This window comes from Cherax quadricarinatus, chromosome 49 (genome assembly GCF_038502225.1).
Source record: "Cherax quadricarinatus isolate ZL_2023a chromosome 49, ASM3850222v1, whole genome shotgun sequence".
Taxonomy (NCBI): domain Eukaryota; kingdom Metazoa; phylum Arthropoda; class Malacostraca; order Decapoda; family Parastacidae; genus Cherax; species Cherax quadricarinatus.
In genome coordinates, this window is record NC_091340.1 from 18,848,951 (window position 1) to 18,868,131 (window position 19,181).

Genomic DNA, 19,181 nt, shown 5'->3' on the forward strand with positions numbered 1-19,181 from the left:
TATAACAGTAACAACCCACACAACTCACACACATTGTGTGGTATAATAGTAACAACCCACACACACTGTGTGGTATAACAGTAACAACCCACACAACTCACACACATTGTGTGGTATAACAGTAACAACCCACACAACTCACACACACTGTGTGGTATAACAGTAACAACCCACACACATTGTGTGGTATAACAGTAACAACCCACACAACTCACACACACTGTGTGGTATAACAGTAACAACCCACACAACTCACACACACTGTGTGGTATAACAGTAACAACCCACACACATTGTGTGGTATAACAGTAACAACCCACACAACTCACACACATTGTGTGGTATAACAGTAACAACCCACACAACTCACACACATTGTGTGGTATAACAGTAACAACCCACACAACTCACACACATTGTGTGGTATAACAGTAACAACCCACACAACTCACACACATTGTGTGGTATAACAGTAACAACCCACACAACTCACACACATTGTGTGGTATAACAGTAACAACCCACACAACTCACACACATTGTGTGGTATAATAGTAACAACCCACACAACTCACACACATTGTGTGGTATAACAGTAACAACCCACACAACTCACACACATTGTGTGGTATAACAGTAACAACCCACACAACTCACACACATTGTGTGGTATAACAGTAACAACCCACACAACTCACACACATTGTGTGGTATAACAGTAACAACCCACACAACTCACACACACTGTGTGGTATAACAGTAACAACCCACACAACTCACACACATTGTGTGGTATACCTGGAGTTTACCTGGAGAGAGTTTCGGGGGTCAACGCCCCCGCGGCCCGGTCTGTGACCAGGCCTCCTGGTGGATCAGCGCCTGATCAACCAGGCTGTTGCTGCTGGCTGCACGCAAACCAACGTACGAGCCACAGCCCGGCTGATCAGGAACTGTCTTTAGGTGCTTGTCCAGTGCCAGCTTGAAGACTGCCAGGGGTCTGTTGGTAATCCCCCTTATGTGTGCTGGGAGGCAGTTGAACAGTCTCGGGCCCCTGACACTTATTGTATGGTCTCTTAACGTGCTAGTGACACCCCTGCTTTTCATTGGGGGGATGGTGCATCGTCTGCCAAGTCTTTTGCTTTCGTAGTGAGTGATTTTCGTGTGCAAGTTTGGTACTAGTCCCTCTAGGATTTTCCAGGTGTATATAATCATGTATCTCTCCCTCCTGCGTTCCAGGGAATACAGGTTTAGAAACCTCAAGCGCTCCCAGTAATTGAGGTGTTTTATCTCCGTTATGCGCGCCGTGAAAGTTCTCTGTACATTTTCTAGGTCGGCAATTTCACCTGCCTTGAAAGGTGCTGTTAGAGTGCAGCAATATTCCAGCCTAGATAGAACAAGTGACCTGAAGAGTGTCATCATGGGCTTGGCCTCCCTAGTTTTGAAGGTTCTCATTATCCATCCTGTCATTTTTCTAGCAGATGCGATTGATACAAAGTTATGGTCCTTGAAGGTGAGATCCTCCGACATAATCACTCCTAGGTCTTTGACGTTGGTGTTTCGCTCTATTTTGTGGCCAGAATTTGTTTTGTACTCTGATGAAGATTTAATTTCCTCATGTTTACCATATCTGAGTAATTGAAATTTCTCATCGTTGAACTTCATATTGTTTTCTGCAGCCCACTGAAAGATTTGGTTGATGTCCGCCTGGAGCCTTGCAGTGTCTGCAATGGAAGACACTGTCATGCAGATTCGGGTGTCATCTGCAAAGGAAGACACGGTGCTGTGGCTGACATCCTTGTCTATGTCGGATATGAGGATGAGGAACAAGATGGGAGCTAGTACTGTGCCTTGTGGGACAGAGCTTTTCACCGTAGCTGCCTCGGACTTTACTCTGTTGACGACTACTCTCTGTGTTCTGTTAGTGAGGAAATTATAGATCCATCGACCGACTTTTCCTGTTATTCCTTTAGCGCGCATTTTGTGCGCTATTACGCCATGGTCACACTTGTCGAAGGCTTTTGCAAAGTCTGTATATATTACATCTGCATTCTTTTTGTCTTCTAGTGCATTTAGGACCTTGTCGTAGTGATCCAGTAGTTGAGACAGACAGGAGCGACCTGTTCTAAACCCATGTTGCCCTGGGTTGTGTAACTGATGGGTTTCTAGATGGGTGGTGATCTTGCTTCTTAGGACCCTTTCAAAGATTTTTATGATATGGGATGTTAGTGCTATTGGTCTGTAGTTCTTTGCTGTTGCTTTACTGCCCCCTTTGTGGAGTGGGGCTATGTCTGTTGTTTTTAGTAACTGAGGGACGACCCCCGTGTCCATGCTCCCTCTCCATAGGATGGAAAAGGCTCGTGATAGGGGCTTCTTGCAGTTCTTGATGAACACAGAGTTCCATGAGTCTGGCCCTGGGGCAGAGTGCATGGGCATGTCATTTATCGCCTGTTCGAAGTCATTTGGCGTCAGGATAACATCGGATAGGCTTGTGTTAGTCAAATTTTGTGGCTCTCTCATAAAAAATTCATTTTGGTCTTCGACTCTCAGTCTGGTTAGCGGCTTGCTAAAAACTGAGTCATATTGGGACTTGAGTAGCTCACTCATTTCCTTGCTGTCATCTGTGTAGGACCCATCTTGTTTAAGTAGGGGCCCAATACTGGACGTTGTTCTCGATTTTGATTTGGCATAGGAGAAGAAATACTTTGGGTTTCTTTCGATTTCATTTATGGCTTTTAGTTCTTCCCGCGATTCCTGACTCCTAAAGGATTCTTTTAGCTTAAGTTCGATGCTTGCTATTTCTCTGACCAGTGTCTCCCTGCGCATTTCAGATATATTGACCTCTTTTAGCCGCTCTGTTATTCTTTTCCGTCGCCTGTAAAGGGAGCGCCTGTCTCTTTCTATTTTACATCTACTCCTCCTTTTTCTTAGAGGAATAAGCCTTGTGCATACATCGAGTGCCACCGAGTTAATCTGTTCTAGGCATAAGTTTGGGTCTGTGTTGCTTAGTATATCTTCCCAGCTTATATCGGTTAGGACTTGGTTTACTTGGTCCCACTTTATGTTTTTGTTATTGAAGTTGAATTTGGTGAATGCTCCCTCATGACTAGTCTCATTTTGTCGGTCTGGGGCTCCATGCATACATGTCTGAACCTCAATTATGTTGTGATCTGAGTATATTGTTTTTGATATGGTGACATTTCTTATCAGATCATCATTGTTAGTGAAGATGAGGTCTAGTGTATTCTCCAGTCTTGTAGGCTCTATTATTTGCTGGTTTAAATTGAATTTTGTGCAGAGATTTAAAAGCTCGTGTGAGTGTGAGTTTTCATCAGAGCTGCCTCCTGGTGTTTTTTCTGCAACAATATTATTTGCTATATTCCTCCATTTTAGGTGCCTTAAGTTGAAATCCCCCAGGAGCAAGATGTTGGGTGCAGGAGCTGGAAGATTTTCCAGACAGTGGTCAATTTTTAACAGCTGTTCCTGGAATTGCTGGGATGTTGCATCCGGAGGCTTGTAGACTACCACAATGACTAGGTTTTGGTTCTCGACCTTTACTGCTAAAACTTCCACTACGTCATTTGAGGCATTAAGCAGTTCTGTGCAAACAAGTGACTCTGCAATGTACAGGCCAACCCCCCCCTTTTGCCTGTTCACTCTGTCACATCTGTATAGGTTGTAACCTGGGATCCATACTTCGTTGTCCAAGTGATCCTTTATGTGGGTCTCAGTGAAAGCCGCGAACATTGCCTTTGCCTCTGCAAGCAGTCCACGGATGAAAGGTATTTTGTTGTTTGTAGCTGGCTTTAGACCCTGTATATTTGCAAAGAAGAATGTTATCGGACTGGTGGTATTGTTGGTACTGGGGGGGGATTTTTTTTTCGGCATTAGTATCTGTATCTGTTGGTTTGGAGTGGAGGCCATCGACTGTGGTTCCACTCCAGGAATGACTGGATTTGGTGTACGATTTCTGCCATTTCCTGCCAGTTTTTTTTCCTTCCTGGCACTAAAAAACCTCTCCCTCTTGAGTGGCTGTGGCTACCCAGGTTTTCCCCTGGCCTGGATGTTTTGTATCTTTTTGTCCCCTTTAGATGGTATGCCTGGCAATTTAAGTTATAGCACAGTCTTTCCTGTACTGAAGAGGTACACATTTCAGGGTGAAAAAGCTTACAGGAAGGGAGTTTGCATTTTCCTGTTTTCATATGGGCATGGCATTTTCTAGGGTGGTCATAGTTGCATGTCCCATCTGTTTTTCCAGATTTCCCATGCCAGCAGATACCAAGTGCATAGTATGTGCACAGTCTTGGTTTCCGCTTGCCTTGGGTTTCTGTGACTGTATTCCCTGTTGGTGCATGTTTCCCTGTCTTACTTCTATCCTCCCTAGCACCAACAATGGAGCTCCCACCAGTTGTTTTTGGTAATTTTTCCTCACTATTGCTATTGGAGTCCTCTTGTTTGCTATTTCCTGCGGTATTTCTAGTTTGCAATATTGGTTTTATCTTATCTTTGACTACACTTGTTTCCCTACTATGGCTCCTGTCCCCTATGAGGTCATTTATATGTATTCCTTCCTGCGTATAATTCCCGACTCCCTGGACAATATCTCCAGCTTCACCATTTCTGTCTCCCAGGACAGTATCTCCAGCTTCACCATTTCTGTCTCCCAGGACAGCACCTCCAGCTTCACCATTACTGTCTCCCAGGACAGTATCTCCAGCTTCACCATTTCTGTCTCCCAGGACAGCACCTCCAGCTTCACCATTTCTGTCTCCCAGGACAGTATCTCCAGCTTCACCATTTCTGTCTCCCAGGACAGCACCTCCAGCTTCACCATTACTGTCTCCCAGGACAGCACCTCCAGCTTCACCATTACTGTCTCCCAGGACAGCACCTCCAGCTTCACCATTACTGTCTCCCAGGACAGCACCTCCAGCTTCACCATTACTGTCTCCCAGGACAGCACTATCAGCCCCACATTTACTGACTACCAGGACATCACCTCCAGCCTTACAGTTTATGACTACATGGCCAGTATCAAGGGCAGTACCATTCAGCCCAGACATTTTATGTTCCCATCTGTTGTAGAAAGCTTCCAGGTTTTCTATGAAAGCAGCTTTGATGTTGTCCTCTTTTAATACCCTTGTGATTTTAGTCCACAGTTTTTCCTCATTTGAGCATACCCAAAAACACTTCTCTGTTTTAATACTGCTTGTAGCTAGTTCTGGGATATCTGCACAAGGGGCGTGACACCAATTTCCACAAAAATGACAATTTATCCATGTGGAAGCCCGTTTGTTTGACTGACCACAGACTACACACTGCTTCATAATGATTTGAATGGTTGATTTACTGCAGTAACAACCCACACAACTCACACACATTGTGTGGTATAACAGTAACAACCCACACAACTCACACACATTGTGTGGTATAACAGTAACAACCCACACAACTCACACACATTGTGTGGTATAACAGTAACAACCCACACAACTCACACACATTGTGTGGTATAACAGTAACAACCCACACAACTCACACACATTGTGTGGTATAACAGTAACAACCCACACAACTCACACACATTGTGTGGTATAATAGTAACAACCCACACAACTCACACACATTGTGTGGTATAACAGTAACAACCCACACAACTCACACACATTGTGTGGTATAATAGTAACAACCCACACAACTCACACACATTGTGTGGTATAACAGTAACAACCCACACAACTCACACACATTGTGTGGTACAAGAGTAACAACCCACACGACTCTCCCAGGGTTACTGATAGTATGGTCCAAAACATCTTTAATATCTTCATATTCTAAACTTTTAATGATTATTATTATTATTAAAGATTCGCCGGTATTCTCCCGGCCCGGGCCTTTTCCAAGTGGTGGCCCGGCCTTGGCTCCCTGTTTAGGCAGTGTCTGAGACCTAAGTCTCCCATGGGAGGAGGCACAAGTACCTCCTCATCTTTGGGACCAACTGTCCCCAGGCCTAGCCACAAGCTAAGACTTTCTGGTCTGCCATCCCCGCCCCAAGGGGGGCAAATGGGAATGACAGTCTTATGAGCTAAAGGCTCGGGCTCAGGCACCTACCCTACCCTAGAAGGGTTAAGCATGATGTCGATACTTTTAATGAATCTTTTCATTATAAGGATAGCAAAAATAATAATATAAAATATTAATAATAAGTAGTAGTAATAATAATAATAATAATAATAATAATAATAATAATAATATTATTATTATTATTATTATTATTATTATTATTATTATTATTATTATTATTATTATTTATTATTATTATTATTATTATTATTATTATTATTATTATTATTATTATTATTTTACCTTTCAAAGGGTTCAGCTGTTAGAGACGTCACTTATCAATGGATGATTTAAGTATTTAGTTCTGTAACACTCAAATAGTTTATTTTATGTATGTATTATAAAGTGAGTTTCGCAAGAGCTTAACGAATTTATTCTAAACCTGAGTTTAAGTGTTGTGAAAGTTTTATATTATAACAACATGTGGGTTCAACCTTTAAAACACAAGTACAAATCATTTGACCTTTAAAAATTATCAGTTATCGTTTATATAAATGACGTTTTCTAACATCTTGCTGAACTGCGAATATCTAATATGTGTTTTTAAGTACATAATAAATTAAGATTATGAAAACACTTAAAAAATGGTTTCTGAAGTTTGAAGAGTTATAATCACCCTCATAATATTTTCAGAAATAAGAGTTTATATTTTTGACATTTCTTAAAATGCTTTTTGGTCTGGTTAGTCACATGTCATTGTTCCCTTCCTCACCAATCAATGAAAATCTTACTTGTCAAGAAGAAGATAGATGAAGATGTACGATGGAATCTCGACCAGCATTGTGGAGATGTAATCCACAAACACATTGCCACCCAGACTGCTGGTGTTGAAGGATAGTCCGAAGTACACCAGAGCGCAGACACCCCTGTTAAATATTACGTTCATAGAGAGTCTAGACTATTGAAGAAGCGGAGTGGTAAAGAGGTTTAGTCTCTAGGACAATCTCGGCTATAAATAATAATTAGAACACATGTGCAACAGTAACGTACCTTTATTCTGAAACTCTGCAAATTTTTGTTACTTATCAACTTCTCCATATTGTATTCCAACATAATATTCACAAAGTTTTATGTATGTATGTATGTATATATATATATATATATATATATATATATATATATATATATATATATATATATATATATATATATATATATATATATATATATATATATGCAAAACAACCACTCTGAAAAAATAGAGAAATTCCAAGCGCTTTCGTGACTACTCACATTATCAAGGAACTATGAAAGTAAAGCATACAAGGAAGCTATATAAGGGGTCAGGCCAGCACCTCACTATCAGATCCCACAACGGTTAAACACCTGACGCGCGCCGACCCAACTTGGATAGGTCCTTTGCACAACTCACCCCACAAACTATTCTACCCAAGAAAATTTAAAAATTATTTGTCCAGTGTATTATTAAGTTCTTCCCAAATTCTATTAATTATAAATGGATCTAATTTATATAAACCAAAGGAAATATTCATATTATTGTCAAAACTGCTTTTTATGAAACAAGATTCAATTATATTCCTGTCGACCATGGACTTGCTTGATACTACTTTCTCAACTTTTTGAAAATCAATTGGATGGTTAAAATCTCTTACATGAATAAATAGAGCATTGGAATCTTGTCCAGTTCTAATGCTATATTTATGTTGTTTTAATCTTAGTTCGAGATTTTTACCAGTTTGACCGTAATAAACTTTATCGCAAATTTTACAAGGAATCTTATAGACACATCCATCAGCATTTTGGGGGAAATTCTTTATCAAAAGTTTTTTTTTACTGTATCAAGATTTTTGAATACAACTTTAATATTAAAAGTCTTAAGAAGAGAAGGCATATCAACCAAGTTTTCATGGTAAGGGAGAACCAACATATTTTTAGTTGAATAAGGCTGGTTGTCCCTTTTTGGATTGTAAAAAGTATTTCTAGCAACTTTAAAAGATTTATCAATTACATTTCTTGGGTATTTTAAATCATTACCTATTTCATAAATTTTGGATATTTCCTCATCTATGAACTCAGGACTACAAATTCGTAAAGCTCTCAGAAACATTGATGAGAAAACAGACAGTTTGACTCTATCTTGATGCGAGGAATAATAGTGGACATAGGAACAGTTATTTGTAGGTTTTCTGTAAATTTTAAATTTGAATTCATTATTACCCTTAATAATTAAAACATCTAGAAAAGGCAATGAGTTATTTTCTTCAAACTCAACAGTAAAGTTTATAGAATGGGCTAAGCTATTTAATTTTCCAAGGAAATGGTGTATATCTACGTTTTTGGGCATAAGACACAAAATATCATCAACATATCTGAATCATTTAGCTCTATTAGGGAAGATTGTGTTAAGTAACCTTGTTTCAAAAAAATCCATGTATAGGTTACTAAGAACAGGTGAAAGAGGATTTCCCATTGCCATACCAAACTTCTGAGTGTAAAATTTATCATTAAATACAAATTTTGCATCAACAATGCAAAGTTTAATAAGTTTAATGATAGTAGGAACTGGCAATGGTAAATCATAGTTAACGAGTTCTTCAGATAAGAAACTTAATAAATCATCAACAGGAACTTTCGTAAACAAGGAAGTAACATCAAAACTAACCATGTTAAAATCATTTAAGTCAGTCAAGGAGCTTAATATATCAACCAAGTCTATGTTGTTGACGTCACCAAGATCCACTACTGTCTACTATACGCCCACATGCAGAACATGGCTGTACCTGGATCATTTAACTCGACCATCAACGAGTTATTTGCACTAAATAATATGCCATCATTTATATTCCCAGCATCTCCACCTTCGGAAGAAATACTAAAATTCACCAAGGACCTAATCAACACTTCTGCATCAGCAGCTCCAACACCACCAACACCTAGTGACGTCACTCCAACAAGGCCTCGTATTCGTCGCATTCGTCGATCGCCTCCTGCTCGTCGATTGGCTCGTCGTGGCGGCGTACCTCCTTCACCTCCACCCACCACTACTCATATGGACCAATCAGAAGCCACGATTCTCCCACAGTCTTCTACACACTCTCTAGCGGAGACACCAACATTGAAAGCACCTTCAATGCTGCAACCACCAACAAAAACCTCTCCAGCTATCTCTCGACGTATTAATACAGAAGACCAACATCGAGATCAATACCTGCACTGGAAAGATATAACTTTTTATACGACTCCTGACCAAGAACCTACCATGACTGTCGACACTTTGTACGAGAAATTAATCGACAGAACAGTCAAGTTTACAAATCGTAAAGGATCCCACTGCTCCTTCACTACACTCCAGATGACATTGGACCAAGTACAAGCCAACCCAGCATTTCGACCTAAGATTACAAGACTACTTATCGTTTCCTTCCAACAAATGCACAACATAAGGAATGCCTCCTTCACTAAAGAAACGAAGTAACTCCAGACTCACATATTAACGACACCTGACCAATCAAGAAGCTTGCCACCCTTGACCACTCCTCCAGCTCCTGCCAGCCGCCAATCAATATCAAGATGCAGCAATTTTTCGTCCAGCAAGTTGCAGTCAGAGCCTGCAGAGCTCCTGTTGTATCTACATCGTCTTTTGTTATCGTTATTGTGGTTTAGCAGTTGGGTCTAGTCCTGACTCTTCTCTCTTCGACTCAAGACATTCCTCTCACCGTCTATTCTTCGCACTGTCCCCACTTGCCCCTCGCCAATCGTGGGTCCTTACCTGTGAGTCCGATCTGATCTGATCTGCCTATTCGGCACGACATATATATATATATATATATATATATATATATATATATATATATATATATATATATATATATATATATATATATATATATATATATATGCATTGAATCCAGAGGGCTTACAGCAGCAATTCTCCCTGAACAAGATTGGAATCCAGGACCAGAAGTTCATTGACGGAGCCATGATCTGAGATAATCTAACAGGCTCTGAAACCAGACCTACTCCTCCCAACAACTACAAACAGTCGCACTGGGATGGCCCAGTAGTGGAAAACAGCCTCAGAAATTCTTCAGAGTTTGTCGGGGGAGGATAGAGTCTGCCTCCTGGCAGTGAGAGCTCATCATGCAGGGGACTCTCTGTTGGCTGTTCCCAGCTCCAGCCTTGGCACACGCCTCGACCCGCAGACCATCCGCATCTGTGTTGCCCTTCGACTTGCCACCTCCATTCTCGCCGAACACAGGTGTATTTGTGGCAGTGAAGCAGCAGACTGATTCGGGTACCATGGTCTTGTATGGCGTAAATCCGAGGGAAAGGTTGCAGGACATGAGGGGGTTAATAACATTATCAAGAGGAGCCTCACAACAGCCGGATGCCCAGCAGTAAGGGAGCCACCCCAACTATGCAGATCTGAAGGCAGCCAGAAGCATCCAGATGGTATCACACTTCAAGCCTGGACAGACGGTAGGCAGGTGGTGTGGACTACACATGTGCATCTACCTTGCCTGATACTTATCTCCAACACATCAGGGAAGAAGGAGGGGGCAGCCACCAGCTTCAGGGAATCCCAAAAGTCTAGAAAATATGGAGAACTTGCCCATCATTATATGTTTGTTCCCATAGGCTCGGTGACCCTTGGCTCATGGGGAAAGTGTGCATCTAAGTTCCTTAAGGAGCAAGGCAAAAGACCCATCAGGGTAATTAGGGATCCCAGGGCAGCTAGTTTTCTGTTCCAGCAACTCAGTGCGGCTGTTCAGAGGGGTAATGCCTGCTGTATTTTGGGCACACGCCCCAGGTCAGAGGAGCTGGATGAGATTTTCGCATTATAATGAGTGACAAACACGTAACAATATGTACTAAACATGTATCTCTCACACCTCATGTACTGTATGTGACATCTTTATATCAACAATGTATCATCATGTGGTTCTCGCTTACCATGAGGCAGGCCAGCACAACATGGGTTCGAATCCTTGGCTAGCGCAGTGTTGTTATTGATCAATACCACTTGTTCGTGGTTACAATAATATATAAATACTGCTCGTGAGGCTAGTACACCAAACAGGGATGATAATGAAATTAGCTTATAAGCTCCCACACCTCTGTATGCCCTCGGATGGCGGCCCAACAGCTAGCTGTGTGCTGGCTGTGCCATTCTTTAGGGTTGGGTGGTCTTGTGGTTTAAAGCGTCATGTGGTTCTCGCTTACCACTCGTTCGTGGTTACAATAATATATATAAGTGCTGTTCGTAGGCTAGTACAACAAACAGGGATGCGAATGAAATTAGCTTGAAAGCTCCTACGCCTCTGTATATCCTCGGACCAAGAATAACACACCTAGCTTGGCTAGGTGCTGCTTGGTTCTTGTAGGATTGGGTTGTCCAGTGGGTTAAGGCATCATGTGGTTCTCGCTCACAATGGCGGGCCAGTACAAATATATATATATATATATATATATATAAATATATATATATATATATATATATATATATATATATATATATATATATATATATATATATATATATATAGATATATATATATATATATATATATATATATATATATATATATATATATATATATATATATATATATAGGATGGGGTCCACCTCTGGTGTAAATTGTGGGACCCATAGCCTCGGAGAAGTGGATAAAAAGGCTTCAAAGAAGAATATCTGGATTTCTTCCTGAAACCGTTTGAATATTCCACTTCCCCTACCACCCCATCTTTTAATATATTTTATATATATGTCGTGCCGAATAGGCAGAACTTGCTATCTTGGCTTAAATAGCAACGCTCATCTTGCCATATAGGACAAGTGAAAATTTGTGTATGCAATAATTTCGTCATAATCATTCTGAGCCTAACGAAAAGAATATATTTCGTTGTGTGGGTAGCGTGACAGTGTCAGCCTCGTTGTGCTCCGGGCTTTCTGGTGTTTTCACGGTCGCTCTTACGTGCTAGAACTTTAATTTGTGTCATCAATCCTATACGATACATCCCTCTAGCGCCTGGAACCAATCTTGGGCGGAAAACATTATATACTGAGTCAAAAAAGGAGAATTAGTGTGTACTACCTAGCAGAGTTTACTGCCAGAGGGGAATCATAGGCCTGTGTCCCGTGTGAAAAAAAATAATAATTGAACTTTGTGTCAGAGGAAAGAAAGTCTCCCTGAAAACATTGAGTATACATAGTGTATAGTGTATACTACAGTGGCTCCCTAGTATATTGATGATAAAGGCTAAAGTGTCATTTGAAAACAGGTGAATTTGTAAATGAAGTGATAAGCCTATAGAGGCAGGTGCCAGAAGTCGCCAGAAACTTACCACAGGTCAGCTGTTTTTAATAATCTTCCTGGCTTGCTAGTGTACTCGCATATAATCTAGTGATACCAGTGAATAGCAGAATACAGTGTTGTAGTAGCAACTAACCGGTATTATAATGGTACTTAGTGGAGTGGAGTGACTTTCATTAGTTTCTTTTTTCTTGAAATACCAGACGTATACTGTGAATTTCATATAACCTGTAGTTACCAGCGGTCGCAATATACACAACGAGAAGCAATTATTACTACAGAAAAAGCGTCCTTCCTCCAAAATTTGCACCAGTCAACTATAGTGATAATATAGCATTTATTGTGGTGGAGACGGAAAAAAAAAAAATAGAGAAGCTAGATACAGCGATTGATAAACAAGGGTGGAGGTCGACCGTTCATCATTGTAGGAGTGCCAGCAGTCACCGGCTCTTCAACACGCAAGTTATACTTTTGTATCAATCAAATCACATATTACTCGGGTAGATAATTTCCAGTAGATCCTTCATGTGTTAGCTCAAATCACCGACCAGTATGGTTTAAATAAGTGACCCACTGATCAGATCAGATAGACCGGTCCGAACCCTTGACTGGTCCGAACCCTTGACTGGTCCGAACCCTTGACTGGTCCGAACCCTGGACTGGTTTCAAACGGTTTCGTTGTGCACTACCTAGCAGGTTATTAGAATATTCAAAAGGTTGCTAGTAGAATTGCAGTAAATCAACCATTCAAATCATTATGAAGCTGTGTGTAGTCTGTGGTCAGTCAAACAAACGGGCCTCCACATGCATAAATTGTCATTTTTGTGGAAATTGGTGTCACGCCCCTTGTGCAGATATCCAAGAACTAGCTACAAGCAGTATTAAAACAGAGAAGTGTTTTTGGGTATGCCAAAATAAGATAAATCTGTGGACTAAAATCACAAGGGTATTAAAAGAGGTCAACATCAAAGCTGCTTTCATAGAAAACCTGGAAGCTTTCTACAACAGATGGGAACATAAAAAGTCTGGGCTGAATGGTACTGCCCTTGATACTGGCCATGTAGTCAGAAACTGTAAGGCTGGAGATGATGTCCTGGTAGTCAGTAAATGGGGGGCTGATAGTGCTGTCCTGGGAGACAGTAATGGTGAAGCTGGAGGTGCTGTCCTGGGAGACAGTAATGGTGAAGCTGGAGATGCTGTCCTGGGAGACAGTAATGGGGAAGCTGGAGATGCTGTCCTGGGAGACAGTAATGGTGAAGCTGGAGATTTTGTCCAGGTAGTCGGGAATTATACGCAGGAAGGAATACATATAAATGACCTCATAGGGGACAGGAGCCATAGTAGGGAAAAAAGTGTAGTCAAAGATAAGATAAAACCAATATTGCAAACTAGAAATACCGCAGGAAATAGCAAACAAGAGGACTCCACTAGCAATAGTGAGGATATATTACCAAAAACAACTGGTGGGAGCTCCATTGTTGGTGCTAGGGAGGATAGAAGTAAGACAGGGAAACATGCACCAACAGGGAATACAGTCACAGAAACCCAAGGCAAACGGAAACCAAGCCTGTGCACATACTATGCACTCGGTATCTGCTGGCATGGGAAATCTGGAAAAACAGATGGGACATGCAACTATGACCACCCTAGAAAATGCCATGCCCATATGACAACAGGAAAATGCAAACTCCCTTCCTGTAAGCTTTTTCACCCTGAACTGTGTACCTCTTCAGTACAGGAAAGACTGTGCTATAACTTAAATTGCCAGGCATACCATCTAAAGGGGACAAAAAGATACAAAACATCCAGGCCATGGGAAAACCTGGGTAGCCACAGCCACTCAAGAGGGAGAGGTTTTTTAGTGCCAGGAAGGAAAAAAAACTGGCAGGAAATGGCAGAAATCGTACACCAAATCCAGTCATTCCTGGAGTGGAACCACAGTCGATGGCTTCCACTCCAAACCAACGGATACAGATACTAATCCCGGAAAAAAATCCCTCCCCAGTACCAACAATACCACCAGTCCGATAACATTCTTCTTTGCAAATATACAGGGTCTAAAGCCAGCAACAAACAACAAAATACCTTTCATCCGTGGACTGCTTGCAGAGGCAAAGGCAATGTTCGCGGCTTTCACTGAGACCCACATAAAGGATCACTTGGACAACGAAATATGGATCCCAGGTTACAACCTATACAGATGTGACAGAGTGAACAGGCAAAAGGGGGGGGGTTGGCCTGTACATTGCAGAGTCACTTGTTTGCACAGAACTGCTAAATGCCTCAAATGATGTAGTGGAAGTTTTAGCAGTAAAGGTCGAGAACCAAAACCTAGTCATTGTGGTAGTCTACAAGCCTCTGGATGCAACATCCCAGCAATTCCAGGAACAGCTGGTAAAAATTGACCACTGTCTGGAAAATCTTCCAGCTCCTGCACCCAACATCTTGCTCCTGGGGGATTTCAACTTAAGGCACCTAAAATGGAGGAATATAGCAAATAATATTGTTGCAGTAATAACACCAGGAGGCAGCTCTGATGAAAACTCACACTCATGCGAGCTTTTAAATCTCTGCACAAAATTCAATTTAAACCAGCAAATAATAGAGCCTACTAGACTGGAGAATACACTAGACCTCATCTTCACTAACAATGATGATCTGATAAGAAATGTCACCATATCAAAAACAATATACTCAGATCACAACATAATTGAGGTTCAGTCATGTATGCGCGGAGCCCCAGACCGACATAATGAGATTAGTCACGAGGGAGCATTCACCAAATTCAACTTCAATAACAAAAACATAAAGTGGGACCAAGTAAACCAAGTCCTAACCGATATAAGCTAGGAAGATATACTAAGCAACACAGACCCCAACTTATGCCTAGAACAGATTAACTCGGTGGCACTCGATGTATGCACAAGGCTTATTCCTCTAAGAAAAAGGAGGAGTAGATGTAAAACAGAAAGAGACAGGCGCTCCCTCTACAGGCGACGGAAAAGAATAACAGAGCGGCTAAAAGAGGTCAATATATCTGAAATGCGTAGGGAGACACTGGTCAGAGAAATAGCAAGAATCGAACTTAAGCTAAAAGAATCCTTTAGGAGTCAGGAATCGTGGGAAGAACTAAAAGCCATAAATGAAATCGAAAGAAACCCAAAGTATTTCTTCTCCTATGCCAAATCCAAATCGAGAACAACGTCCAGTATTGGGCCCCTACTTAAACAAGATGGGTCCTACACAGATGACAGCAAGGAAATGAGTGAGCTACTCAAGTCCCAATATGACTCAGTTTTTAGCAAGCCGCTAACCAGACTGAGAGTCGAAGATCAAAATGAATTTTTTATGAGAGAGCCACAAAATTTGATTAACACAAGCCTATCCGATGTTATCCTGACGCCAAATGACTTCGAACAGGCGATAAATGACATGCCCATGCACTCTGCCCCAGGGCCAGACTCATGGAACTCTGTGTTCATCAAGAACTGCAAGAAGCCCCTATCACGAGCCTTTTCCATCCTATGGAGAGGGAGCATGGACACGGGGGTCGTCCCACAGTTACTAAAAACAACAGACATAGCCCCACTCCACAAAGGGGGCAGTAAAGCAACAGCAAAGAACTACAGACCAATAGCACTAACATCCCATATCATAAAAATCTTTGAAAGGGTCCTAAGAAGCAAGATCACCACCCATCTAGAAACCCATCAGTTACACAACCCAGGGCAACATGGGTTTAGAACAGGTCGCTCCTGTCTGTCTCAACTATTGGATCACTACGACAAGGTCCTAAATGCACTAGAAGACAAAAAGAATGCAGATGTAATATATACAGACTTTGCAAAAGCCTTCGACAAGTGTGACCATGGCGTAATAGCGCACAAAATGCGTGCTAAAGGAATAACAGGAAAAGTCGGTCGATGGATCTATAATTTCCTCACTAACAGAACACAGAGAGTAGTCGTCAACAGAGTAAAGTCCGAGGCAGCTACGGTGAAAAGCTCTGTTCCACAAGGCACAGTACTCGCTCCCATCTTGTTCCTCATCCTCATATCCGACATAGACAAGGATGTCAGCCACAGCACCGTGTCTTCCTTTGCAGATGACACCCGAATCTGCATGACAGTGTCTTCCATTGCAGACACTGCAAGGCTCCAGGCGGACATCAACCGAATCTTTCAGTGGGCTGCAGAAAACAATATGAAGTTCAACGATGAGAAATTTCAATTACTCAGATATGGTAAACATGAGGAAATTAAATCTTCATCAGAGTACAAAACAAATTCTGGCCACAAAATAGAGCAAAACACCAACGTCAAAGACCTGGGAGTGATCATGTCAGAGGATCTCACCTTCAAGGACCATAACATTGTATCAATCGCATCTGCTAGAAAAATGACAGGATGGATAATGAGAACCTTCAAAACTAGGGAGGCCAATCCCATGATGACACTCTTCAGGTCACTTGTTCTATCTAGGCTGGAATATTGCTGCACACTAACAGCACCTTTCAAGGCAGGTGAAATTGCCGACCTAGAAAATGTACAGAGAACTTTCACGGTGCGCATAACGGAGATAAAACACCTCAATTATTGGGAGCGCTTGAGGTTCCTAAACCTGTATTCCCTGGAACGCAGGAGGGAGAGATACATGATTATATACACCTGGAAAATCCTAGAGGGACTAGTACCGAACTTGCACACGAAAATCACTCACTACGAAAGCAAAAGACTTGGCAGACGATGCACCATCCCCCCAATGAAAAGGAGGGGTGTCACTAGCACGTTAAGAGACCATACAATAAGTGTCAGGGGCCCGAGACTGTTCAACTGCCTCCCAGCACACATAAGGGGGATTACCAACAGACCCCTGGCAGTCTTCAAGCTGGCACTGGACAAGCACCTAAAGTCAGTTCCGGATCAGCCGGGCTGTGGCTCGTACGTTGGTTTTCGTGCAGCCAGCAGCAACAGCCTGGTTGATCAGGCTCTGATCCACCAGGAGGCCTGGTCACAGACCGGGCCGCGGGGGCGTTGACCCCTGGAACTCTATCCAGGTAAACTCCAGTACTAAATTATTGTAAACGTATTTAAAATATATTTAGTTGGGTTAGGCTAAAATAAATTGCTCTTGTTATAATAAGGTTAGGTAAGTTTTCTAAGATTCTTTTGATGCAAAATTATAAATTTTTACATTAACATTAATGTAAAAAATATGTTTTAAACGTATAAGATAAAATTTTAGAGAGGACTTAATTTTAAATGAGTTCTTGCTAATTGACCAGTTTTACTTATTCGGCACGACATATATATATATATATATATATATATATATATATATATATATATATATATATATATATATATATATATATATATATATATATATATATATATATATATATATATATATATATATATATATATATATATATATATATATATATATATATATATATATATATATATATATATATATATAATATATATATATATATATATATATATATATATATATATATATATATATATATATATATATATATATATATATATATATATATATATATATATATATATATTCAACAAGTCGGCTATCTCCCACCAAGGCAGGGTGACCCAAAAAAAGTAAGAAAATCCCCAAAGAGAAAATACTTTCATCATTCAACACTTTCACCTCACTCACACATCATCACTGTTTTTGCAGAGGTGCTCAGAATACAACAGTTTAGAAGCATATACGTATGAAGATACACAACATATCCCTCCAAACTGCCAATATCCCAAACCCCTCCTTTAAAGTGCAGGCATTGTACTTCCCATTTCCAGGACTCAGGTCCGGCTATATAAAAATAACCGGTTTCCCTGAATCCCTTCACTAAATATTATCCTGCTCACACTCCAACAGCTCATCAGTTCCCAAATACCATTCATCTTCTTTCACTCCTATCTAACACGCTCAATCATGTTTGCAGGAAGTCCAAGCCCCTCGCCCACAAAACCTCATTTACCCCCTCCCTCCAACCTTTTCGAGGACGACCCCTACCCCACCTTCCTTCCCCTACAGATTTATAAGCTCTCCATGTTATTCTACTTTGATCCATTCTCTCTAAATGACCAAACCACCTCAACAACCCCTCTTCAGCCCTCTGACTAATACTTTTATTAACTCCACACCTTCTCCTAATTTCCACACTCCGAATTTTCTGCATTATATTCACACCACACATTGCCCTTAGGCAGGATATCTCCACTGCCTCCAACTGCCTCCTCACTGCAGCATTTGCAACCCAAGCTTCACACCCATATAAGAGTGTTGGTACTACCATACTTTCATTCATTCCCTTCTTTGCCTCCATAGATAACGTTTTTTGTCTCCACACATACCTCAACGCACCACTCACCTTTTTTACTTCATCAATTCTGTGATTAACTTCATCCTTCATAAATCCATCTGCTGACACGTCAACTCCCAAATATCTGAAAACATTCACTTCTTCCATACTCCTCCTCAATTTGATATCCAATTTATCTTTATCCAAATCATTTGATACCCTCATCACCTTACTCTTTTCTATGTTCACTTTCAACTTTCTACTTTTACACTCTCCCAAACTCGTCTACTAACATTTGCAATTTTTCTTTAGAATCTCCCATAAGCACAGTATCATCCACAAAAGGTAACTGTGTCAATTCCCATTTTGTATTTAATTCCCCATAATTTAATCCCACCCCTCTCCCGAACACCCTAGCATTTACTTCTTTTACAACGCCATCTATTAATATA

At 40.9% G+C, this 19,181-nt stretch overlaps 1 protein-coding gene across 2 annotated transcripts in view; it reads right to left on the reverse strand.

Moving 5' to 3' along the window:
• LOC128697107 (organic cation transporter protein) overlaps nucleotides 1–19,181 on the reverse strand; it is a 444,009-nt gene that overhangs the window by 109,600 nt on the left and 315,228 nt on the right. For both annotated transcript variants that reach the window (XM_070095239.1, XM_070095240.1), the window contains exon 8: nucleotides 6,852–6,986. In XM_070095239.1, coding sequence (XP_069951340.1) covers nucleotides 6,852–6,986 — 135 coding nt within the window. The remainder of the gene's footprint in view (nucleotides 1–6,851; nucleotides 6,987–19,181) is intronic.